Genomic DNA, 22,500 nt, shown 5'->3' on the forward strand with positions numbered 1-22,500 from the left:
TGAATATAAATACTAAACAAAAACGCCCGTTTCATAGTTTCTAACCTAATATATTCATTTTCGAGTTCAAAAAGAAGAAGAAAAAAGGATAAAAAGTCTGTCTTCTCTTGCAAATTAATTTTTTATAGAATATTGGGGAAAAAAAAAAAAAAAAATTATTTTCTAAATATTCTTCCTTTCTTTTTTCTTTTTATACCGTCCTTTTTTATCTGTCCAACGATAAAATATTTTTAAATTTCCCGCCTCAGTTTTCAGAGAATATATATTATATAAACATACGTGCATACACATCCATACATACATATATATATAAATATATATATGACGCATTAGTAAGACTTTATCGTACAAAAAAAAAAAAAAGAAAAACAAACAAACAAAGAGAAAGATTTCGACGAATTCGAGATTACTTTAGAGACGTCGTCTATTTATTTTTTCTACAAAGCAAAGAGAAGCACTATTGACGACATGAAAGTAACCGAAAATCTTTTTGTCATTCGATCTTAAGGACCCCGAACTATCGATAACAAAGTAACTATCTACCTTCTAACACTTCACTTGAAAGAAGGACCCATAAATAGAAAGGAACGCAGCTGTCCATTCCTTTAGTATGAAAGAATCACGAGAGTTAGAGAGAGAGAGAGAGAGATAGAGAGAGAGAGAGAGAGAGAGAGAGAGAGAGAGAAACAATTATGTACATATGTATGCGTAGCACGTAACACACAACAAAAGGAGAACTATGCGCGGCCGTTCGAATAAAAAGAGAACCGTGAAAACAAACAAAAAGAAGAAAAGAAACTGTTTACTCGACTTTTTGACGGCACGTGCAAGTCCTCCTTTTTTCTTTTTACCTTTATTATCTCAAATAAACGATTCTAAATCGATCGAACGAACGAACGATCGATCGATCATTCGATCGATCGTCCTTGAGCGATAAAATGACGACGACACTAAAGCGAATGTCGGCTAATTCAAAGGAATTTTCTAAGTTCACGGTTTTCTAAACACGTGTGGGGATAATTTCACGAGCGCACACATGCCATGTGCTCATATATGTAACTTAACTATTTTAAGCTCTGAATATCATAAAAATTCTTGCAGTCGTGTGCAATATTTATTTTCGAATCGTCTGGTCTTCTTGGCAATTTTTCTTATCGTTTTTTTCTTTCTTTCCCTCTCTCGCTCTCTTTAATTTTTTTTTTCTTTTCTTCTTCTTTTTTTTTTTTTCTTTCTTTTCTTTGTAAACTCGACAGAAATAATTTTTTACAATTTTCGCAATTACTTTCCCGTTGAATTTTTTTTCCTTCCTTTTCTTTTCTTTCTTTTTTTTTCGCTTTTTTTTTGTTTTTGTAAACTCGACAGAAATGATTTTTTACAATTTTCGCAATTACTTTCCCGTTGAATATTTTTTTTCCTTCCATCTTTTTTTATTTTTTTTTTTTTAGAACAGATCAACACTTTCTATTTCGTATTTTGTATTAAAAAAAATGAAGTCCACAGGGGATTTTTAGTTTTACATAAGATACATAAATCTTTAATAAAAAAATAAAAATCTTTCTAAGAATATTTCGAATGGACCAAGAATTATTTCTATCGGGTATTTATTTATACTCCTTAAATATTAGCAATGTTTTTAGTTTCATAGTTAAAAAAAAAAAAAAAAAATAAAGACCCTATTTTTATCATGGTTGTAAATAATTGGAAATTAAAAAATTATCATTTAATCGGGAAAAAAAAATTTTTAAGTACTATCTAATCCTTATTATATTTCTGGTATTCTATATATATATTTCGTTTTCTCACTTTTTTTCCCATAAAAAGAAAGAAAATCGATTGAATTCGCGCGCGCACGCTCACTGCTCCACGCTGACCGATATAATCTATATAAGCGAACAAACGATTACGTAGGACGGTCATGCACGAAACAACATTGTTCCTCGTTGTGTCTGATTCTTTGAACGAACAGAGAATGTAACGTTCAAAAGGAGTCTCCTTTTGAATGATATGTATCAATTATTATCATCGGCTAACTCTCGAGGAAATACGTGTGTATCTTTATACATAGCAGGGATAATAATGGGCACGTCCCTTTCTAACGATTGTCATATACTATCTATTTCCGCGTCGAAATAATTTCTATTAGGGAGTTCCTCAATGAATAATAATAATAATTATAATAATAATAATAATAATAATAATAATAATAATAATAATAATAATAATAATAATAATAATAATAATAATAGTAATAATAATAATAATAATAATAATAATAATAATAATAATAGTAATAATAATAATAATAATAATAATAATAATAATGACGATAACGACGATGGCAATGACAACGATAAAGAAAAAAAAAGGAAGATAGAGGGGGGAAAATAAAAAAATCCGATTACATAAAATACAGAGCAAAACAAAAGTTCTTAGAATAATTTTAAGATCAATTACTTTTCTTTTCTTCATTTCTTTTTTTTCGAACATCTCTTTGAACTTAAAAATTAATAGAAAGAGAGAGAGAGAGGCAGGAAAAAAGAGAGAGAGAGAGAAAGAAAGAGAAAAAACTAACCTAAAATTTTCTGAACGTATATTAAAAAAGTTATGACTTCATAATTCCTATGAAATGTTTCGAATTTAGAATTGAATTTTTTTTTTTCTTACGAAATGTGATCGATGAGATTCGAAAAGGGGAACTGTGTAAAATAAATTAATTAAAAAAGAAAGTACGCACGTATGTATATATAGATAGATAGATGGAAAGAGAGAGAGGGAGAGAGAAAGAGAAAAAAGCGCGCGAATTTTGAACGGCAAATGCTTAAAAGGAAAAAAACGACTATTAAAACTATTCTCGTCTAAAAATAAGAGACACACAGGCGGAGTCGTAGTCGTCGTCGTAGTCGTCGTCGTCGTCGTCGTCGAGCACTCTTGGAAATGTTAAACGACTTCCGAGAGCTTTATTCTATCTCCATGGCAAGGGGATATAAAGAAGAAATGTAAGGAAGTATGCAAAGAAGAAGAAGAAAGAAAAAAGAAAAGAAAAGAAAAAAAAAAAAATAAATGAAATTCCAGTTGAGATAGAAATTTATTAAAGTATTTTCTTTCTTTCTTTCTTTTTCTTTTTTTTTTTTTCGTTCGAAGCTTGAATGAGAAAAAAAAATATACATTTGATAATGATCGATAAAATCATCGAACCGAACCGTCAAAGTCGAAAGATCAAAAAAATATCGATCTCTTTTTTTTTATACATTATCTTGCCTATAACTTTGAACGAACGTACAAACGAACGAACAAAAATATTTTTAAATTATGTACATACATACGTATTACGTTTCAATATTAAACTTTCTTTCTCTCTCTCTCTCTCTTTCACATACACATATGTGTAGAATAAATTAATTCAATGATAGTGTAATTTAATGATACGTATTTTAATCCACGTGTATAAAAAGGAAAGATCGAATAGGTTAAATCGTCTTTAAGATGATAGATCGAAAATCTAACATAGATACATTCATACATAGATTAAACAAGATCTTTTTTTACTGACTTTTATCGATCGATATATAACATTGAAATTATTAAATACATCACGTCATCATATCGTCTTGTTTTCTCATCTCATCAGATATATATATATATATATATGCGATATAGTCGAGATCACGTAGGTAAAAAAATTCTCTTTCTCTGCCTCTTTCTCTCTCTCACACACACACACCCACATATATTATCTCTGAATTTATATCTATCATTAACTTACCTATAAAGATCATTCTCCGTGACGATATCGCGAATAGAATCTTCAGGATCGATGCGATCGGTAAGAAGACCAGGAGGCGTACCAACAAATTTCGTAGCAAATAAATTGGTGGTCGTCGTTGATCTATTATCATTATTTTTATTAGGTGTCTTAGTGGATGACGATGACGATGGCGATGACGATGTAGTTGAGGAGGATGGTGGTAACCTTCTAGTGGTATCGGCAATGGCGGCTGCGGCAGCTGCGGCCGCGGCCGCGGCAACTACAACACGATGACGATGACGATCGGTTGACTCGTGTAATGCACTGGCAGCTATTAAATCGTCCTCGGAAGCTGTGCTAGGTAATAAACCGATGGTTGGACTCGTCGATCTTGAATTTGGTATAGCACCAAGGAGATCCTCGCTCTTGGAATGTCTCATCTCTGGTACAACACCGTAAGAAACACCACCACCGGTACTAGTTTTCGCCATGGTATTCTTCCTCTTCCTCCTCCTCCACCACCTCTTCTTCTTCTTCTTTCTTCCGCTTCCGGTAAAGTGTCTCTTCCTCCTCCTCCTCCTCCTTCTCTTCCTTTTCCTCCTTCTTTTATTCCTCCTGCTCCTGGTGCTATTTCACTTAATTCACCTTCACTACCTTCTTCACAATTAATACTAACACTAATATTATCACTACCACCAGCAATAGCACCACCAGCACAACAGCAACTATTATTATTATTATTACTACTACTGCAACTACTATTATCACCACTAGCAGCAGCAACACCTTTTTCTTCTTTTTCTTCCTCTCCTTCTGCTTCTGTTTCTGCTTCTGCCTCTTCTGTTCCTCTTTTTTCTCTTTCTCTTCCTTTTTTTCCTCCTCCTCCTCTGGCACGACGATTCGTCGACGTTCTTGGGTAATTCCGATATCCTATCCACGACGATGCTCCCATCCGGACTTCTCTGAACACGTGTATATACTACCCTACTATTTATTGTCAACTATTCCCTCTTATACTTATGGGAACTTTCTCTATTTCTTCCCCCTCTCTTTTTCTCTCTCTCTCTCTCTCTTTCTCTCTCTTTTATTTTTCCGAAATCTTTCCGAATGACCACCCTTTGTTTATTGTCTTTCAAAAAAGATAACAAGAGGAGACAAAGAAAAAGAAAAAGAGAGAGAGAGAAGTAGGGACAGAGAGAGAGAGAGAGAGAGCGAGAGAAGAGAGTATAATAAATATATATAAAAAAAAATAAAATAAAATAAAATAGAAGAAATGTACATATACCCAGGTTTTTAAACTCTAAATATATTTTTCATATTATCTGTTATATGGGTGTCATTAAAAAGGTAATAAATTATCTACCTGGATTTATAATCCTCTTAATATATTCAGGTAGAAAATGTCCTGGGATTTTTCCTTTTATTATATATATATATATATATATATATATATATATATATATATATAATATTCTTTTCCTTTCTCTCTCTCTCTCTCCTTCCCTCTTTCTCTCTCTCTTTCTCTTTATCACTGTCTCCGTTCCTCTTTCGTATTACAGTTGAGTGGTAACAACACAGGTAACGGGCACGAAAATGTCCGTTACCTTTTCGACGAGAGAAGCATTAGGAGATCCTCCTCATTTAAAGAAAATCACGTAGGCAATCGTACACCTTTCTCGTTCGTTCCTTTCTTTTTCTTTTTTTTTTGTTTTCTTTATTTCTTTCTCTCTTTCTCTTCTTTCTTCTTCTTCTTCTTCTTCTTCTTCTCCGTTTCTTTTTCTCTTTCTCTTTCTCTTTCTCTTTCTCTTTTTACTTGTCGTTCGTGTCTTTCTCTTTGGATCACGACGAGATTGGAATTTGATTACTTTTATTCCAAATTTACATATATAAATATATATATATATACATATATATATATATATATGTGTATATATATATATATTTCTAACAAGTTTTCACACGCTCACATAACACACGCAGGACGATGCACAATTTTGTAATGTATTTCGACTTATCGATGTATCAGCGTATTTTTTGTTCGTATACGTCGTAGAATATTTTATTAATAAATTAAATAACAAGAACACTGACGACGACGACGACAATAACGACGACGACGACGACGACGAAGAGAAGGATGACGGCCGAATTTCCGCCATCTTTTATCCAAACTCCTCGTAGCAGCAGCAGCAGCAGTAGCAGCAGCAGCAACAGTAACACAGAAGTACACCTATGTAGGTACCTTTCCTCTGTTTAGTCGTATCCCTCTGTTATATGCATGTGTGTGTGTGTGTGTGTATATATACAATATATGAGTGCGTGCGCGCGCCTACGCGCGTCCTCTTTTAAAAATTTCCTCAATTCCGAGAAGGTATAATGCTATTTAGATTTTACATGAATAAAGATTTATTTAGATATTTTTATATTTATTTATTTATTTCTTTCTTTTTATTTTTCTTTATGAAGTTTCGTAACACTTTTACTTTGCCTCTTATTTGTTTCTTCTCGCTCGTTTGATCTTTTCTTTGAGAGTTCGTACGTTTTTTTACTCTAGTTTTTGTTTTTGTCTGTTCGTTCCTTTTTTTTCCGTGATTAAAATTATTTTCTTCGTAGATAAGAAATTGTAACGATCAGCGAATTAATCTGTCTCCACAAAGAATGATACGAAGCAAACTCTGGTTCTTTCGCAACTTTGTGAAAAAATCAAAATGATATGGAAAAAGTGTGTATGCGTATATATAAATATATATATATATATATATGTATATATATATATATATACAATTTATTTATAAAACATCTATAAACGAGTTCACGTTTCTTTCTGATTGATTTTTTCGTCGAGACATCTTATTTGATTTCGAAATTGATTCGAAATTATATCAAGAGCCTTTTAATATGGTGACGCGTAGTCGAGACCTGAGAATCTCTCGTTATGTTTTTATTAAAACGATAGAGAAATCAATAGATATTTTGCTCGTAATTTATATCTTTTCTTTTGTTTATTTATTTATTATTCCTTTTTTGTTTTTTAACAATTTACTCGTCATTCATTCTCATTAGAGTGTTTTTTTTTGTTTAATCGTATTCGAATACGCGCTATCTTCGATGCGTTAGGTTAGGTATGACGATGAACGTAATTTAGAAATATTTCGAATACGTTGATTAATCTTTGTGAGACCGCATACGTAATATTAAGATAATGAGATGATCGTATTTCGAAATTTTAAGGGGAAAGTCGAAGGTCGTTATCACTCAAACGTGTCGTCCTCGTCGTCGTCGTCGTTGCCGCCGCTGTCGCGCATCACCGACTACCGATCGAACGATAAAGATTTAATTTTTGATTTAACATAAACTTAAACGAGCACGTTTTTACCACCTTAGAAATATTGTCTCTTATGATATTGTAATATTAAGATAATTTCAATGTCCACTTAATTTCGTGATAAGGCGCACACCAAGTACAACGACGGTCTTAATCCTACTGTAGCGTGTGATTTTCTGTCATTGACCAAAAGACCGCCTTTGTTTCTTTAACGCCAGTGGCGCCATCTAAGAACACGAGAAATATTCGATTATCATTCGATTATCATTGGTCGTTCGATTGAGCGCAATGTTTTTATTAACTTTGATAAAATCTCAAATAAATATTTTCTTGTTAAAGAATGAAGATCTACAATGACGCAAAAATATATTTTCGTATCTAATTTTAAGATTGGGTTTAAGGTATTTTTACATATGAAATTGTTTCAATTCTTTCGATCTTCTTCTTCACAGGATTTTTCTAAAAATGATATTCGTCATTTACACGAGAGATGGCGCAAATGAGATAACGTCGATAATGTAGTTTCTTAAGAAACAAACTTTACGATAGGACATTGAATTTCTTCGGACGAATTTGGTAACACTGAATTGTTGTAAGCTAAAAGCGCGGTATAGCAGTACGTAAATATATTTTGAGGTATAAGTATTATTTTTAAATTGTGATTTCTCTTTTTCTCTCTCTCTCTATCGATTAAGTTATTATAAATAATGACCAGTTCGGTTAGTACAAATCCTTCTACCTTATTACCTTTAGGTAAGTGACATAATAATTTTGATGTAATATTTTTGTGGTTATGTACACACATATATATACGTACGTATGTACATCCATTGGCTTTGTTATTTATCTTTTTTAAAAATAATTCATACGAAATTCACAGAATTGGTCGATAAATGTATTGGATCGCGAATACATATTATAATGAAAAACGATAAAGAGATCGTTGGTACTTTGTTAGGATTCGATGATTTTGTAAATATGTTATTGGAGGATGTGACGGAGAGCGAAGCAACTCCTGAAGGTCGACGAGTTACAAAATTAGATCAAATTCTTTTAAACGGTAGCAATATCACCATGGTTCGTATATAATAAAAAATAATTATTTATGTATTGATATAACCTTACAATTTAACAATTGATTTTCTTTTTACAGCTTGTGCCTGGTGGAGAGATGCCAGATACATAAAATCACATTTCTCTTTTCACATATTTGATATATATATATATTATATGTAAACACGACATTTATTTAATAATGTATAATAATAAGCGACGCGTATACTAACAAGTATAGAACATTAATTGATTTAAATAAAACCTATTTATTCATTAGGATATCTAGCATATAGATCACTTTACTTGTTATTGGTCGAGCTGTAATTTTTTGAGACCACATCTCTCTATATAATGACTTGTATCGTCCTTGAAATTCATCATTGAGATCTTCATCATAAGGTCTCTTTCCTTTTACAGATAAATAGATAATAGTATGCACGTGGAATCCTTCAAAGGGTATTTTCCTAGAAAGGATTTGCCAGGCTAAAACGCCTAAAGAATAAATATCTGCAGCAGGACTGGGAATTATTCCGCATAAAACTTCTGGTGCTGCATAACCTGGTGTACTTGTCATTATCTTTAAAAAGAATGATAAATGCTTTTTGTATTAATAGAAAAATTAATAGCGTAGACATTTCTTTTCTTTTCTTTTTTTTTTTTTTTTTTTTTACTTACATTAGATGCCTGTTCGGCATGTACTTTATTTATTAAGACAGAACTCCCAAAGTCTGTAAGTTTAGGTTGACCACAATTTCCAATTAAAATATTTTTTGGCTTCACATCCGCATGAACCACACCCGCATTATGACAGAATTGAAGAGCACAAGCTATATCCCTCCAAATACGAATACGTTCTCTTCTGTCTAAAGCTTTTTTTTCCAATTGATCTTGCAACGTAATACCACATAATTCCATTGTTATCAATGATAAAGCAGCACCTTCTTCTATGGTTAAAATATTAACAATATTGGTATGCCTCAATAAATAAGCATGCTTCTCCGAATTGATAATATTATCGCTATCCTTTGATTTTTTCAATATTTTTGCTGCTACTTGATTTCCTACATTATAAATAAAATGATTGATTTATCAATTCTATGATAATATAATCAATAATAAAGCAATTAAAATAAATATTACCTTTATATAATGCCTTATAGACTGTACCAAATCCTCCAGTACCTAATACAATTCGTTGTTTATTAGGTAAACCATTTAGAAGAATTTCTTTTCTGTCAGGTGTATTAACATTGAAAGGCGATAATCTATTTTTATTTTCCGGTGATTTAATATAATTATTATTTTTTATAAAACTTCTAGGTGTTAATGAATTCCTATAAATTATATTTTTTTAACAAAAAAAAAACAAAACAAAAAAAAAAGTACACGTTTTCTCTAACAAAATATTTCATTTTGAATGAAGGAACGTCCGTATTACCTTAAATTTGGTACTGGAGATAAACTTTGAAATTTTGAAATTATTCGTGGCGAAGCCATTTTTATGATTTAACGATTGAAATTTCATACATAATCAAACCCAAAGAATAATTAAAGAATACATTTTGTGTCAACAACCTTTTTTTCTTCCCTTTTTTTTTCTTTTTTTTTTTTCACTTAAACATATCTCCAAAAGTAAAGGGAAATAATGTTTACTTCTACTATTCTTAAATTACATTATAAAAGGTCATGGATTGATTTTGTTTTCTGCTTAACAACAAACGATTATGTTATATATCTGAGAAAATGTTTGGAAAAAAAAAAAAAAAAAAAAGAAGAGACATTTAGTAAATAAGGATTTAACAACGGGAAGCAATTAAAATATGTTTTATTTTGTTCTCATTTTCTATTTTTTAAGGCGTAAACCAGCTACTAAGAGCCTATATTTCTAATTATTACTTCTTAATACTGTACGATAATTAAATTATTTACAATTTTTCTCTCTCTCTATCTCACTTCATAACAATTAATGATCGTTTTTCAATAATCTCTCTCAATATAGGTAATATCAGTGGTGTGAATACAATAACGTGTGCCAAATACTACAATAATACATAGTGTAATTTTCTACTGACGATTTTCCCTCGGTATCTGTGTGCATGTATGTATGCATGTATGTATATTTATGTATATATGTATGTATATATGTATGTATATATGTATGTATATATGTATGTATGTATGTATATATGTATGTATGTATATATGTATGTATATATGTACGATATATGTATGTATATACGTATGTATGTATGTATGTATATACGTATGTATGTATGTATGTATGTATGTATGTATGTATGTATGTATGTATGTATGTATCTATGTATGTATGTATCTATGTATGTATGTATGTATGTATGTATCTATGTATGTATGTATGTATGTATGTATGTATGTATGTATGTATGTATGTATGTATGTATGTATGTATGTATGTATGTATATTTATGTATATATGTATGTATGTATGTATGTATGTATGTATGTATGTATGTATGTATGTATGTATGTATGTATGTATGTATGTATGTATGTATGTATGTATGTATGTATGTATGTATGTATGTATGTATGTATGTATGTGTTACAAACTTTATATTACTAATAAGAACATGCTCGTAAAGTATCGTGAGTTATTTATTTATTACATATATATATATATATTTTTTATAAAAGATATATATATATATATATCTCTTTTTTTTTTTAAGTTACTCTCAGTTTCTATCACAAGTATATAAGAGTCTACTATTATTATTATTATTTTCTTTGTTGTTCGTATGTCTTTTTTTTTTTTATTCTACTTAGTAGAGAATAATAACTATAGTAAAATGATCTGAGAGATGCGCGAGGACGCATATGCATGTCTTGTTTGTGTTGTGTGTTTGTGTGTTTGTATGTATGTGTGTGTGTATCTGTGTATTATATTCAGAAACAGCCAAAGTAAACATTTCGTTAATAACAATGTTAATATAATAATTAATAAAATATTTTGACGAAATAAAATATTTCCTTTCTCTCTCTCTCTCTCTTTCTCTCTAATATTTCATATTAGAAAAAAAGGTTCTCTCCTTTCATCCACTTAGATCTTTTTATATATATCTGCCATATATTGCAAAACTGCAATATATTATAATATAGAGTCAAACTTTAATACGATTAAAAATGTAAACTTTCTAATCTATTATAATTCTAATGTTCTGAAGAAAGTATTGATAAAATCTTTTTCTTACATTTGCATTAGACTTACTTAACTGTAAAACATTAAAACGCATGGAACTCTTGAATTAAAAAAAAAAAATATATATATTATAATAAAAAGAAAAAATAAGAAAAAAAGAAATAAAAATAAAAAAAAAAAGAAATTAAAAAATTAAAAATAAAAGAAGAAAAATAATTGATTATATATTCTTATTTCAATAATTAATACCTAATGAATAAATTCGCAAGAGAAAATAATAATAATAATAATAATAATAATAATAATAATAATAATAATAATAATAATAATAATAATAATAATAATAATAATAATAATAATAATAATAATAATAATAATAATAATAATAATAATAATAATAATAATAATAATAATAATAATAATAATAATGATAATGATGATAGTAATAGTAATAATAATAATAATAATAATAATAATAATAATAATAATAATAATATATGAAAAAATTATTAATGGAATTATTATTTCACTTAAGCCATTCGTTATCGTTATTCATAATTTTCGGTAAAATAAGAAAATCAATTTATATATATTCAATCATTTTGAAAGAAGTATAATATATTATCTCCTAATATACAAGTTTCAATATATGTGAAAATATGTTGTTTTGTGAAATGAAGAAAATGTCTTTATCTGTTCCAAAAATATAACATTTACATTGTTTTAAGCTTTTAGTATCGAAAATAGCAATATCTTACAACGCAATGATAACGTATAACGCGCTTATTACTCTTCTCAGGATGCAATGTATTATTATTCAGGTACCTTTCTTTTTAAATACATTTTTTTTTCTTTTTAGAGCACCACTTATAAGATTGCTTCGAAAAAATCAATCAATATTTTATCTAAAGATATCTCAAGAAAGTTTTACTTAATACATATATATATATATATATACTGTGTGTATGTACATATATATATATATATACACATATATAAATATATATATATACACATATACATCCTTGTGAAAGATTAAGTACTATTAAATATCATAAAATGTGTAAGTGTTATATTTCAAAATTTAGAAACAGATATTACAGAGTATACGTGTATACGTGTATATATGTGTGTGTGTATGTGTGTGTGTGTGTGTGTATCAATTATAGAACTCTGTGGGCTGTTATAGATTAAAACATAAAATGTATCATTAATTATTTTATCATTACACAACATACGTATGTATGAGAATATATAATGAATTACTCCTGAGAAGATACTGTGTTAATAATTTTTTTTGTTTTCGTTTTTTTTTTTTTCAGACATTTTCAAGCTCGACTATGTAACTCTCCAAGGAGGTAGGTGTTATTAATTCAATAGAAATCAATGATTTTTAGGTTTATCTAATAATCGAAACAAAATATCGTTTCAAAATATGATTTGTTTGTTGATTCATAATATGAAGCCTGTTTTGTCTTTTCCTTTTTTTTTCTCTCTTTCTTTTTTCTGTTTTCTTTCTTTTTTTTCTTCATTTTTTTTTTCTTCTTCTTCAGAACGAACGTTCGATAAACGTTCAGAACTTTATCATCATTCGTCATTGTGATCTTTTATGGATCTTTGAATGATCTCAAATTTGGCACTTCTCATATTATGTGCCTAAAAGGTGTGCACTTTACCTGAGTAAATCTATCTCTCTTCTTTCTTTCTCTCTCTCTCATTCTCTCTCTCTCTCTCTCTCTCTCTCTCTCTCTCTCTCTCTCTCTCTCTTTCTTCTACACAAATGATGCATCTAAATATTTCTTAGAAGCGACCGATGGTGTCATTTTCATCTAATACTCTAACATTTTGGACAAGTTAAACTTATCATTATCACGACTTAGGGGGCAGAGAGTAGGGGGCGGGGGTTGGGCGGGGCATTCATTTAGGCATGCATACGTATAATCATCACATTGCTTAATCGTTTGACGCATATTATCAATAAGTTCATTAATTATTTACAATGTGTTTAATACAAAATAATAGTCACACACATGCTCTTTTTCTTAATTTTCATCTCCGTTAGCAACTTATTTCTAGTTACCTTGCTTTCCTTTAGATACATCATCATCATCATCATCATCATCATCATCATCATCATCATCATCATCATCATCATCATCATCATCATCATCATCATCATCATCATCATCATCATCATCATCATCATCATCATCATCATCATCATATCATTATCATCATCATCATCATCATCATCATCATCATCATCATCATCATCATCATCATCATCATCATCATCATCATCATCGTGGACCCCTATATATATACATATATATATATATATATATATATATATATGTATATGTATATGTATATGTATATATAGCTTGTTTGCTTTGATATTTGCGATCTCATTTCTTGAATAAAATAAATTTATCCTCTTTGATTGATCGGAGACGATTCATAATTATATATATATATATTTTTTTTTTATTTTTTTTTTATTTTTTTTTTTATTTTTTTTTTATGTTTTTTTTATATAGAGACAGATGATAATAATACACGAGAGAGGAGGATAATTACGAATATTATTTTTCTTTTCTTTTGTTGTGTTCTTTTTTCTTTTTTTTTTTTTTTTTTAGTTTTTTCTCTTTCGAGGATTTTTTTTTCCTTTTTTTTTTCTTCCTTTCCTTGCCTTTTTTCGTTTTTTGTTTTTTTCCTCGGAGAATACGAGAGACACGTGTTAGAGAGTAGCTCTTTTTTTTTCTTTTCTTTTCTTTTCTTTTTTTTTTCTTTTTTTTTCTTTCTTTTTCTTTAAAAAGAGAACGAATATCAGAAGAGAATAATATACACCGGATGATAATAGGTCGAATAAGGCACAGTCTAACCAGGTAGCGGAGCTTCCTCGTAAAAGTCAGGCTCGTCTTCGGTGCTTTCATGTTCCGGTCCTTTGCTATCAAGAGCACGTAATTCAGCAGCTGTAAAGAAGTGGCTCATTTGAGCTCGCAGAGGTATCATCAGTATTAGGAAGAACGGTAGTGCTAGGGCTGCTTTTGTACTCTTCACGATCCAGAGTATCGTTAGGCACAATATTTGTATCGTAGTGAATATGTGCATTTTATATGTTTGGACACGACGAACGTAATTGGCCGTTCCATGATGTTTAACCGGCATGAAGAAAAGTTTTACGCGGTCGAACAATTGTACGCCATTTGTCGAGGATATACCCATGTATAGGAATACCCCGAGAAGGACGGACATAGGTACGCGCCTTAATAATGGTGCCATTAATACGCTAACTCCCATTAAAATGGCAACAAGTAACGCGCTAACACGTTGCTCCTTAACTTCGACAATATGTGGCTTGTCCCCGGGCGCATGTGTACGTGACATTATGGTAACTGCCGATACGTGTGTCAATGAACGTACTGATGCTGCACTGCACCAAGGAGCACCCATTAATCCACAACCGACGTTCATTAGACATACCACAACTATATCCATGTGGTAACCATTGCCCTTACGTAATTTACGTTCTTTCTTGTCGATGATTAGCCTGTATTGAATAATAACAATAATAATAACAACAACAATAACAACAGCAACAACAATAACAATAACAACAACAGACAACAACAACAATAATAATAATAATAATAGTAAGAATAATAATACTAATAATAATAATAATAATAATAATAATAATAATAATAATAATAATAATAATAATAATAATAATAATATTAATAATAATAATAATAATAATAATAATAATAATAATAATAATAATAATAATAATGATAATTCTTTTTAATACAATTAATTATAATGAGAAGGGATAGAAAGAAAGAAAGAAAAAAAGAAAAAAAAAAAGAAAAAAAAAAAGAAAAAAAGAAATTCAATTTCAAGATTCTTACTCGGAGATTTGTGTTTCCATGAAAACGAGGATGTAAACCAAGAGTGCTGGTATAGCGCAGGCAAAAGTTACCCATACGGGAATAGGTTGGCTCTCACCGGCAGGAGATACGAACCAATCTCTTCCAGCAACGCTTGGACTTAATCCTTCTGGTACCAATAACTTTTCTGTTTTCACTTTAGCCAAATAATCGATAAGGACGAATACGATTATACTAATGGGTACACCAAAGTCACCAAAAGCTCTTCTTGCGCTACGGCCGAGGTAATGACTGTTACGGAATATTCGTAAGTAATAAGCACCTAGGAAGGTGCCTAAGCATAATATCGTACACATTAGTGCTGTATTTGGTTGATTTATTAAAGTTCCTCCTTCGTCTTGTTTTGGTATGAGAGTTCGCATGTCATCATAAGGGACCGTTATCTCTGAACCATTCCATGTCTCGTAAATGATTTTTATTTCCGTCACGTTAACCGGTTGGGTCTGATTGCTATCGGGCAAAAAATTATATTCGTCTAGTAACGGATTACGTACGAAATAATTATATAATTTGATAAATGTTTCGACTATGTAGAGAAGAGATATCAATCCCGTGAAAATTTCTTCTGTGAAACGTGTGAATAGCCTAACCAATACCGATCCTTCGACACAAGCTATAGTCAAAGCTATTATTCCCATCCAAGCACCGATATACACTCTTACAGTAAGGAACTCCAAGTCATTAGCCTTGCAAAATTTATAGAGACTCTCGTCAAACAGTAGAAGGGGTCCTGTCGTGCCAATGATGACCAATGGTTGAGTGGCAAACAATGCCATCACTATACCGGTCCATGAACCAGAGACCAATGTCTCTGAGATTCCAATGATATTTTGTGTCTTGTCGCTCATTAATCCTCCGAATGTTATAGCGGCGCAAAGTGCTGCGAAGTACATGAAAATTGCTGCTGCTAAACATGACGAACTTAAGCCGTCGGTAAAGTCGGATAGATAATGTGGATAACGTCTTTTGATGTCATTGATGATGCCACCAAATGGACGTCGTGTTCTGCGCAAAGGATCATCGTCCGGTGGCTTCTTCTCTTCTTCGCCAGCGAGAAGAGCTAAAAAATATATATTTCAATATATAAAGAAACGAACGAATGAATGCATTGAAAGATTGAACATTTTTTTCTTTATTTAGTTGTGTTAGAACGAATTTATGAAAAAAAGAGAGAGAGAGAGAGAGAGAGAGAGAAAAAAGTCTTACCCTTTTTTATTGCTGCCTCACTCTGAACTGGTTTAGCTTTCTCTTCGAGAGCCTTAGCTTTTCTTTTTCTAATGGCTTCACTTTTTGCTTTCAATTCGTCAAATGGTAACAATGCTTGCCTTTCCCAATCCCCAGGTGGTAAAACGATCGAATCATCGAGGAATTCGTTAATCGCGGAAAGTAATTCTCTTCTTTCGTTTGCTTTGTAAGCAATTTTATGGAAAGAAGTATTAGCCATCAAGGTAGCAATCGATCTACCAATTTCATGGTAATCCAAATCCGCATTTCTTGGACCCAACAACGTGAACATAAATCTTACTGGTATCTTTACTTCCGTGATAGCTGGCATAAATACACCTTCGGCCAATCTAACAAAAGCTATCGTTGGCTGGTCAAGAAAATCTACAGCACCTACGAGAACAATCGTTGCCTCGGCGCCCGCTGGAATTCTTTTCAATATGTACTCGTTTTGTCCCTTTTTAAGATCCTCGTTACTGCTTGTAAATGTCAATTCTTCTTTTATATCGACAATAGTATGATTGCTATCCAAAGCCAAGTTCGACGAAACGATTTTAGGTTTTGTGTCGTTCAAATTCTGTGAAATAAAATTAAATTTTCTTTTTTTTTTTTTTTTTTTTCATCATATATTTATTAAGGTATACGCTTGTCGTCGTAAGTTTCTAATAATATACGTAATATATGGTGTTCAAAAAGAACGGGCATAGGTTTTCTGATCGTTATAACACACAGCTGTTGAAAATGTCTGTATCAAGAGGAAAAAAAAAAAAAAAAGAAAGATAAAAAAATAATAATAATAATAAAAAAAAAAGAGAAAAAAGATTCGAGAGATTAGCGATCTACCTGTACCTTTTTATATATTTTCGTTAGGTATATGTAGATTTATATTACTGTTCTCATTTCTAAGTCAACTCTAAATATATGTATATATATATATATATATATATATATATATATATATATATATATCAGGTAATAGGAAATCCTATGCACCGCTTGCGATAATGACACGAAATATACATATACGAATTAATGCGAAAAAACGAATAAAAGAAATTAAAAAATGATAAGATTCAAAAGGTAGGTAAAAGATATATAATAGATAAGGGTGCAAAGATACCTAATTAAAATGAAGCCAAGGAAAATCGTAGCTATTGACAAACAAATAGTAATATTGTAAAGAGGTCTAAGATTTCAATAGAAAAAAGAAAGGAACCCGTTTGAATTAAATTAAGAGAAAAATCGCTAACTATGGAAGGGTGCTAAAATTGCGTGTCATGGACTTACAGGTCGTTACATAATTCATGAATTCATTTTTAATTAAATACGCACGTTAATAACAGTGTAGACAAAGAAATTAGATTAGAAGAACGTAGTGCATGATCTGTTGACCTTGTAAATTCATGTTAAAAAGATGATCTTGAACGAAGAATACATATATATATATAACTTGATAATAATAGCTTACTAGAAAGTAAATAACAAAAGGAAAAAAAGAAAAGAATATAGCGTATAATAGAAAAATGTGAAAAACAAAAAAAAAAAAAAAAAAAAAAAAAAAGAAAAGAAATTTGCAATTGCATTCAAAAAATTCGGGATACGAATGTTTTTGTTGTTTTACATTTTGGGTTACATGGTTTTCAGTGGCTCCTCGTGCAGCCTCTTCTTCCTCCAGCCAGATGGACTGTGGAAATAATATTATATGACGTCGATAAATTACTTTCCTGATTTAAACAGGTACACCTCAAATTTTCCTGCCAATTTACTATAGCTATTTACTATAAGATTTGGGAGAGTTTTTACTATATATATAATAAGTGTGGGAACTTTTTTTTTGAACTTATTAGAATCAAATAACAAAGAAAATCTCTTTCATGTCTATTGATTATTATTATTATTATTATTATTATTATTATTATTATTACTGTTTTTATTTTTATTATTATTATTATATATACCACCGTGATCCAAGAACCTGTTTCTTTTTTTTTTTTGCTTATAATTAATCTAAAAAACTTGACGAATTCCTATATCATTAATAAACGAACGAACCTGTAAACTGGTGTAACTGGAATAGTTGCGTTTTCCACCGAAACGAAATCCACGATCGTGCTCGTGCACGTGTCTATGTTTTAACAGAAGTGCTCTCATGATAACCGGTCTATCTTCTGGAAGAATCAATTCTTCTATAACCATTTGTTCGACCACCCTATAGGCAAGTCCAGGTAAGTCCTTCTCTTCAAGATCAAGAAGTACCACGCCGGTTTCAAGACACCGACGAAGATTGAGCAACGAATGGAAGCTCAAAGATGCAACATGAGGCCTGCCCCATCTATCAGCACCTTCTTCAACGTCTTCCTCGTATTTTATCCAACGTGCTGTCTCTCTCCATTCACGTTCCTCACCGACCCCATGTAATTCGTCCAATTGAACAAACACCTCATGAGGCGAATGATCATACATTTTCTTGAATGCTTCATGTGGTATACCACCTTCCTTTTTTCGGCCAATCTGTATCGTGGAATGAGCAGCCTTGTGACGTCTCATTCCACGTGGATCGTCGCTCCTGTGTGATTCCAAATCGTCTATGTCCAATTCCTGAAGAGTACTCGCTTCTTCCGGCTGTACACTTACTCTCCTGGCAAGAATACCAGGACCATCCGGAAAGCCAGCTCCAGAACGTTTTCTCCATTGTGGATCCTCTTGTAAAGAGTACTTCCTAGATTTGTGATGATGTCTTCTGTAACGAACGTATTATAAAAATATCATTAATTTCTCATCATGCTCGTTATCTTTTCATTGTCTTGACTCTATCTCATTCACATTATTATTATTATTATTATTATTATCATTATCATTATCATTATCATTATTATTATTATATCATCATCATCATCATCATCATCATCATCATCATTGTCATTATTATTATTACTATGAAAAAGAAATCTGTTTAATCTAATTCTGTTGCGATCGTCACACGTGTACCGTGTACACGTCTTTTACAAGGAGGAGGTATGCGAACAAGTGCCAGCACCATTTTGGTACTGACCCTGGCAATGAATTAGTCGTCTACAGTCTCTTACGTCAGTTGATAGACGAACGACAGGCAGACACGAGATATGAACGTGTCGGAGAAGTTGATGTCAAGAATCTTCTCCTAGGTAAACTTTTCTACATACATTTTGATCGTTCAATATGATTTTTCTTTTCAAGGAATTATCTAATCTCGATATGTTTTTTTCTCTCTTCTTTTCACTTTTGTTTTCTTTTCTTTTCGAAAACACGTGATTAGAAAAAAGCAAAAAAGAAGAAAAAAAAAAAGAAAAAGAAAAGAAAAGAAACAAATTAAAATAGATCGAATGAATGACTCCTAAATACCGTTTATTGACTTGTCCGATCTTCAAACAACGTTCAGGAGTACGTTCACGTGTGTTGAACATGCTTGTAGAACAATGTTGGATGTCACATGGACGATGACATTTTTTGTTTTGTTTTGCTTTTAAATTACGTTTTGATTAATAGAAAGAAAAATAGAGATAGATGGATAAATGGATAGATAGATAGATGGAGGGAGGGAGAGAGAGGGAGAGAGAGTGAGAAGTAAAGGAGCACCAACTTTGGTAGATAATTTTCTTTACCACACTATCAGCACGTTGTTCATCCACGACAAAGAAGATCAAAACTATCTTCTAGGACAATGAAAGTCGCTCTTCCCGACCAAGTGGATCGGGAATACACGACAAATCTCTGGCTGATCGCCATGGCACTGAGAAACATTCGAGAGTTCCTTTCGAGCTACCACCAACCAAGATGTAGACTCTTCTGTCGTTTAACTCTTCTTAAGTTGGGTGACACGTGCACGACACTCGTGACAACAAAGACCAAAAAGACGATTCATCTTATTGGACTAATTTTGTTTTCTTTGGATTATGAAAGTAGGTTGGTTGGTTGATGGTCTATACGAAGGGAAAAACAAGGAAAGAATTTTCGAGTTCACAAGTTGACGATTGTGTAATCTAATGAGTATTCGAACAAAAAACAAAAAAAAAAAAAAAGATAAAAAAAGAAAAAAAAATTGCGCGATTTATTGAGAAGAAGATCATGAGAGGAAAAAAAAAACAGAAGGAAAAACAACAAAAGAAAAAGAAAAAGAAAAATGAAAGTAAAGTAAACATGTGTGACAATTATAATACGATGGTTATCTTCTTCGTTGGCTATCGTGCCTGCTGTTAAACTAGACTTTCAATGTTCTTCCTTGAAAATGTTAATCCAACCGTGAATCATTTTTGTTCTTATCCCAACAAATGTTCACAGACATAGGACACACATTCACACACACACACACACACATATATATATATATGTATAGAGAGAGATAGGAAATTCGAGTCCCCGTTGATTCATTTTATTGAATCAAGTTAATACTCGCCAAACTCACTTGTGCTCGTGCTTTTGATGTCTTCGACATTTATTACGATCGTCCTCATGAGTTGTGGAAGATGTTGGTGGGGAAGCTAAGCTTGTTGCCTGATTATTATCATCATCCTGATTCAAATTGTTAGAATCCTCTTCTCGGATCTTTTCGAATTGTACTCTTGGACTACCAATTGAGGTTGAACCATCGCTGAAACCGGAAGCAGCTCTTTCAGAGATTTGTGCCTCGCTACCACTGCTAATTATATTTTCGGTTTCTTCCGTTCCCTCTTCGTCGACTTCGGGATCGTTATTCGACGATGGACCATTGTCCAATATGTCGATCTCGTTACCATGTCCACCATTTCTCTCCTCCTCCTCTGGACTCACCTCCGTCGTTGATCCTTCACTATACACACACACACACACACACATATATATATATATATGATAATGTTTTTAGACTTTGCCAAATGTTTTTGTCTATTTAATTGGATTTAATAAATGCGCGTTGGCAGTTATATCTTAGGTTTTTGATGTTGGTTAATAAGTAATGTTGAAATTGTTAATATTTATTTGTATTTCTAAATAAATTATAGTAGTGTTTTCTTTTTTTTCTTTCTTCCTTTTTCTTTTTTATTTTTTTTTTTTTTTTTTTTTTTTTATAGGATCTACCTTATTCTATCTATAAATGTCATTTCTATTTTATATATTTATTATATTTTTTTTTTTTCTTTATTTCATTCTAACGTTTGAGATATAAGTAATATATAGATTGTTTTCTTTTCTTTTTTTTTTTTAAATATATATATAAACGAAACGCACGCTAGTATTTTTTTAATGAAATATATTATATCTCGTAATATATTACTTTTATAACATAATAAGTAAAATATGTACACACATAGTATATTATTGTATAAATAAGATTATTATGTATAAATTCAAAATATTGCAAATTTTTTCTATATTAATTATTAACCAACTCAATTTAATTATATATATATATGGTTAAAATTTTGTTTTATTTTATATAATAAATCAACTCACGGTGAAAGATGTCGTCTCATAGATCTCGAGTGTAAACTCTTTAGTGGCATGTGGGGATGTGGATAACTTCTCTTACGATGTTCTGTAAGCACGAAAAATAAAAAATTAAAGTCCTTTTTTTTATTTATATATACATATATATATCGTTATATCGTCCAATAAAATATGTTATTCTTTATCATCGGAGTTTAACGATAACAGTATAAAACCAATGACATTTAATTTAATCTCATATTTTTATTTCGTAATTTCATTACGTACGATTAAAGTCACGGTCTCCATATCGTGGCGGTCCTCGATCACGATCACGATCGGATCCTGCCGATTCCGTAGGTGAACCAAGCCGGGCTACGTCGAATTTTTCTCCGACGTCCATCGCAAAAACCTTCTCCATCTCCTCGTCGAGCTCTGGAACCGTTTCCGCGCCATGCCCGTCGACCTTTACATACGTAATCAATATATTTTTTTCTCAACAAAAAATTCTCTCCCATAACTATTACAAGACTCAAACGAAGAAAAAAAAAAAAAGAAAAGAAGAAGAAAAAGAAAT

General features: G+C 31.1%; 4 protein-coding genes across 14 annotated transcripts in view; 1 reads left to right on the plus strand and 3 right to left on the minus strand.

Moving 5' to 3' along the window:
• LOC118445413 (uncharacterized) overlaps positions 1–4,242 on the minus strand; it is a 15,483-nt gene extending 11,241 nt beyond the window's left edge. The window contains exon 1 of the mRNA XM_035874849.2: positions 3,764–4,242. Within this exon, the coding sequence (XP_035730742.2) occupies positions 3,764–4,236 (473 nt within the window). The 5' untranslated portion in view covers positions 4,237–4,242. The remainder of the gene's footprint in view (positions 1–3,763) is intronic.
• Positions 4,243–7,631: 3,389 nt separating this feature from the next.
• LOC118445418 (U6 snRNA-associated Sm-like protein LSm5) lies at positions 7,632–8,364 on the plus strand. Its single transcript, XM_035874857.2, has 3 exons — positions 7,632–7,823; positions 7,951–8,147; positions 8,224–8,364. Exons 1-3 carry the CDS (start codon positions 7,778–7,780, stop codon positions 8,254–8,256), a joined length of 276 nt encoding a protein of 91 aa, XP_035730750.1. The 5' UTR covers positions 7,632–7,777; the 3' UTR covers positions 8,257–8,364.
• A 24-nt stretch (positions 8,365–8,388) lies between these two features.
• Positions 8,389–9,827, minus strand: Mos (proto-oncogene serine/threonine-protein kinase mos). Its single transcript, XM_035874854.2, has 4 exons — positions 9,565–9,827; positions 9,267–9,460; positions 8,802–9,187; positions 8,389–8,703 (listed from the first exon to the last, which is right to left on the minus strand). The coding sequence occupies exons 1-4, from the start codon at positions 9,621–9,623 to the stop codon at positions 8,389–8,391; spliced, it is 954 nt and encodes a 317-aa protein (XP_035730747.1). The 5' UTR covers positions 9,624–9,827.
• A 3,180-nt stretch (positions 9,828–13,007) lies between these two features.
• Ae2 (anion exchange protein Ae2) overlaps positions 13,008–22,500 on the minus strand; it is a 45,179-nt gene continuing 35,686 nt past the window's right edge. For 10 of the 11 annotated variants that reach the window (XM_035874834.2, XM_035874837.2, XM_035874835.2 and 7 more), the window contains 8 exons: positions 22,212–22,389; positions 21,951–22,032; positions 20,926–21,309; positions 18,537–19,224; positions 18,106–18,168; positions 16,467–17,061; positions 15,222–16,320; positions 13,008–14,860 (listed from right to left, as the gene is read on the minus strand). In XM_035874834.2, coding sequence (XP_035730727.1) covers positions 14,188–14,860; positions 15,222–16,320; positions 16,467–17,061; positions 18,106–18,168; positions 18,537–19,224; positions 20,926–21,309; positions 21,951–22,032; positions 22,212–22,389 — 3,762 coding nt within the window. In that variant the 3' untranslated portion in view covers positions 13,008–14,187. The remainder of the gene's footprint in view (positions 14,861–15,221; positions 16,321–16,466; positions 17,062–18,105; positions 18,169–18,536; positions 19,225–20,925; positions 21,310–21,950; positions 22,033–22,211; positions 22,390–22,500) is intronic. The other variant, XM_035874831.2, reaches the window with a different exon arrangement.

This window comes from Vespa mandarinia, chromosome 10, assembly GCF_050613455.1.
Source record: "Vespa mandarinia isolate Hongniang chromosome 10, ASM5061345v1, whole genome shotgun sequence".
NCBI classification, from domain to species: domain Eukaryota; kingdom Metazoa; phylum Arthropoda; class Insecta; order Hymenoptera; family Vespidae; genus Vespa; species Vespa mandarinia.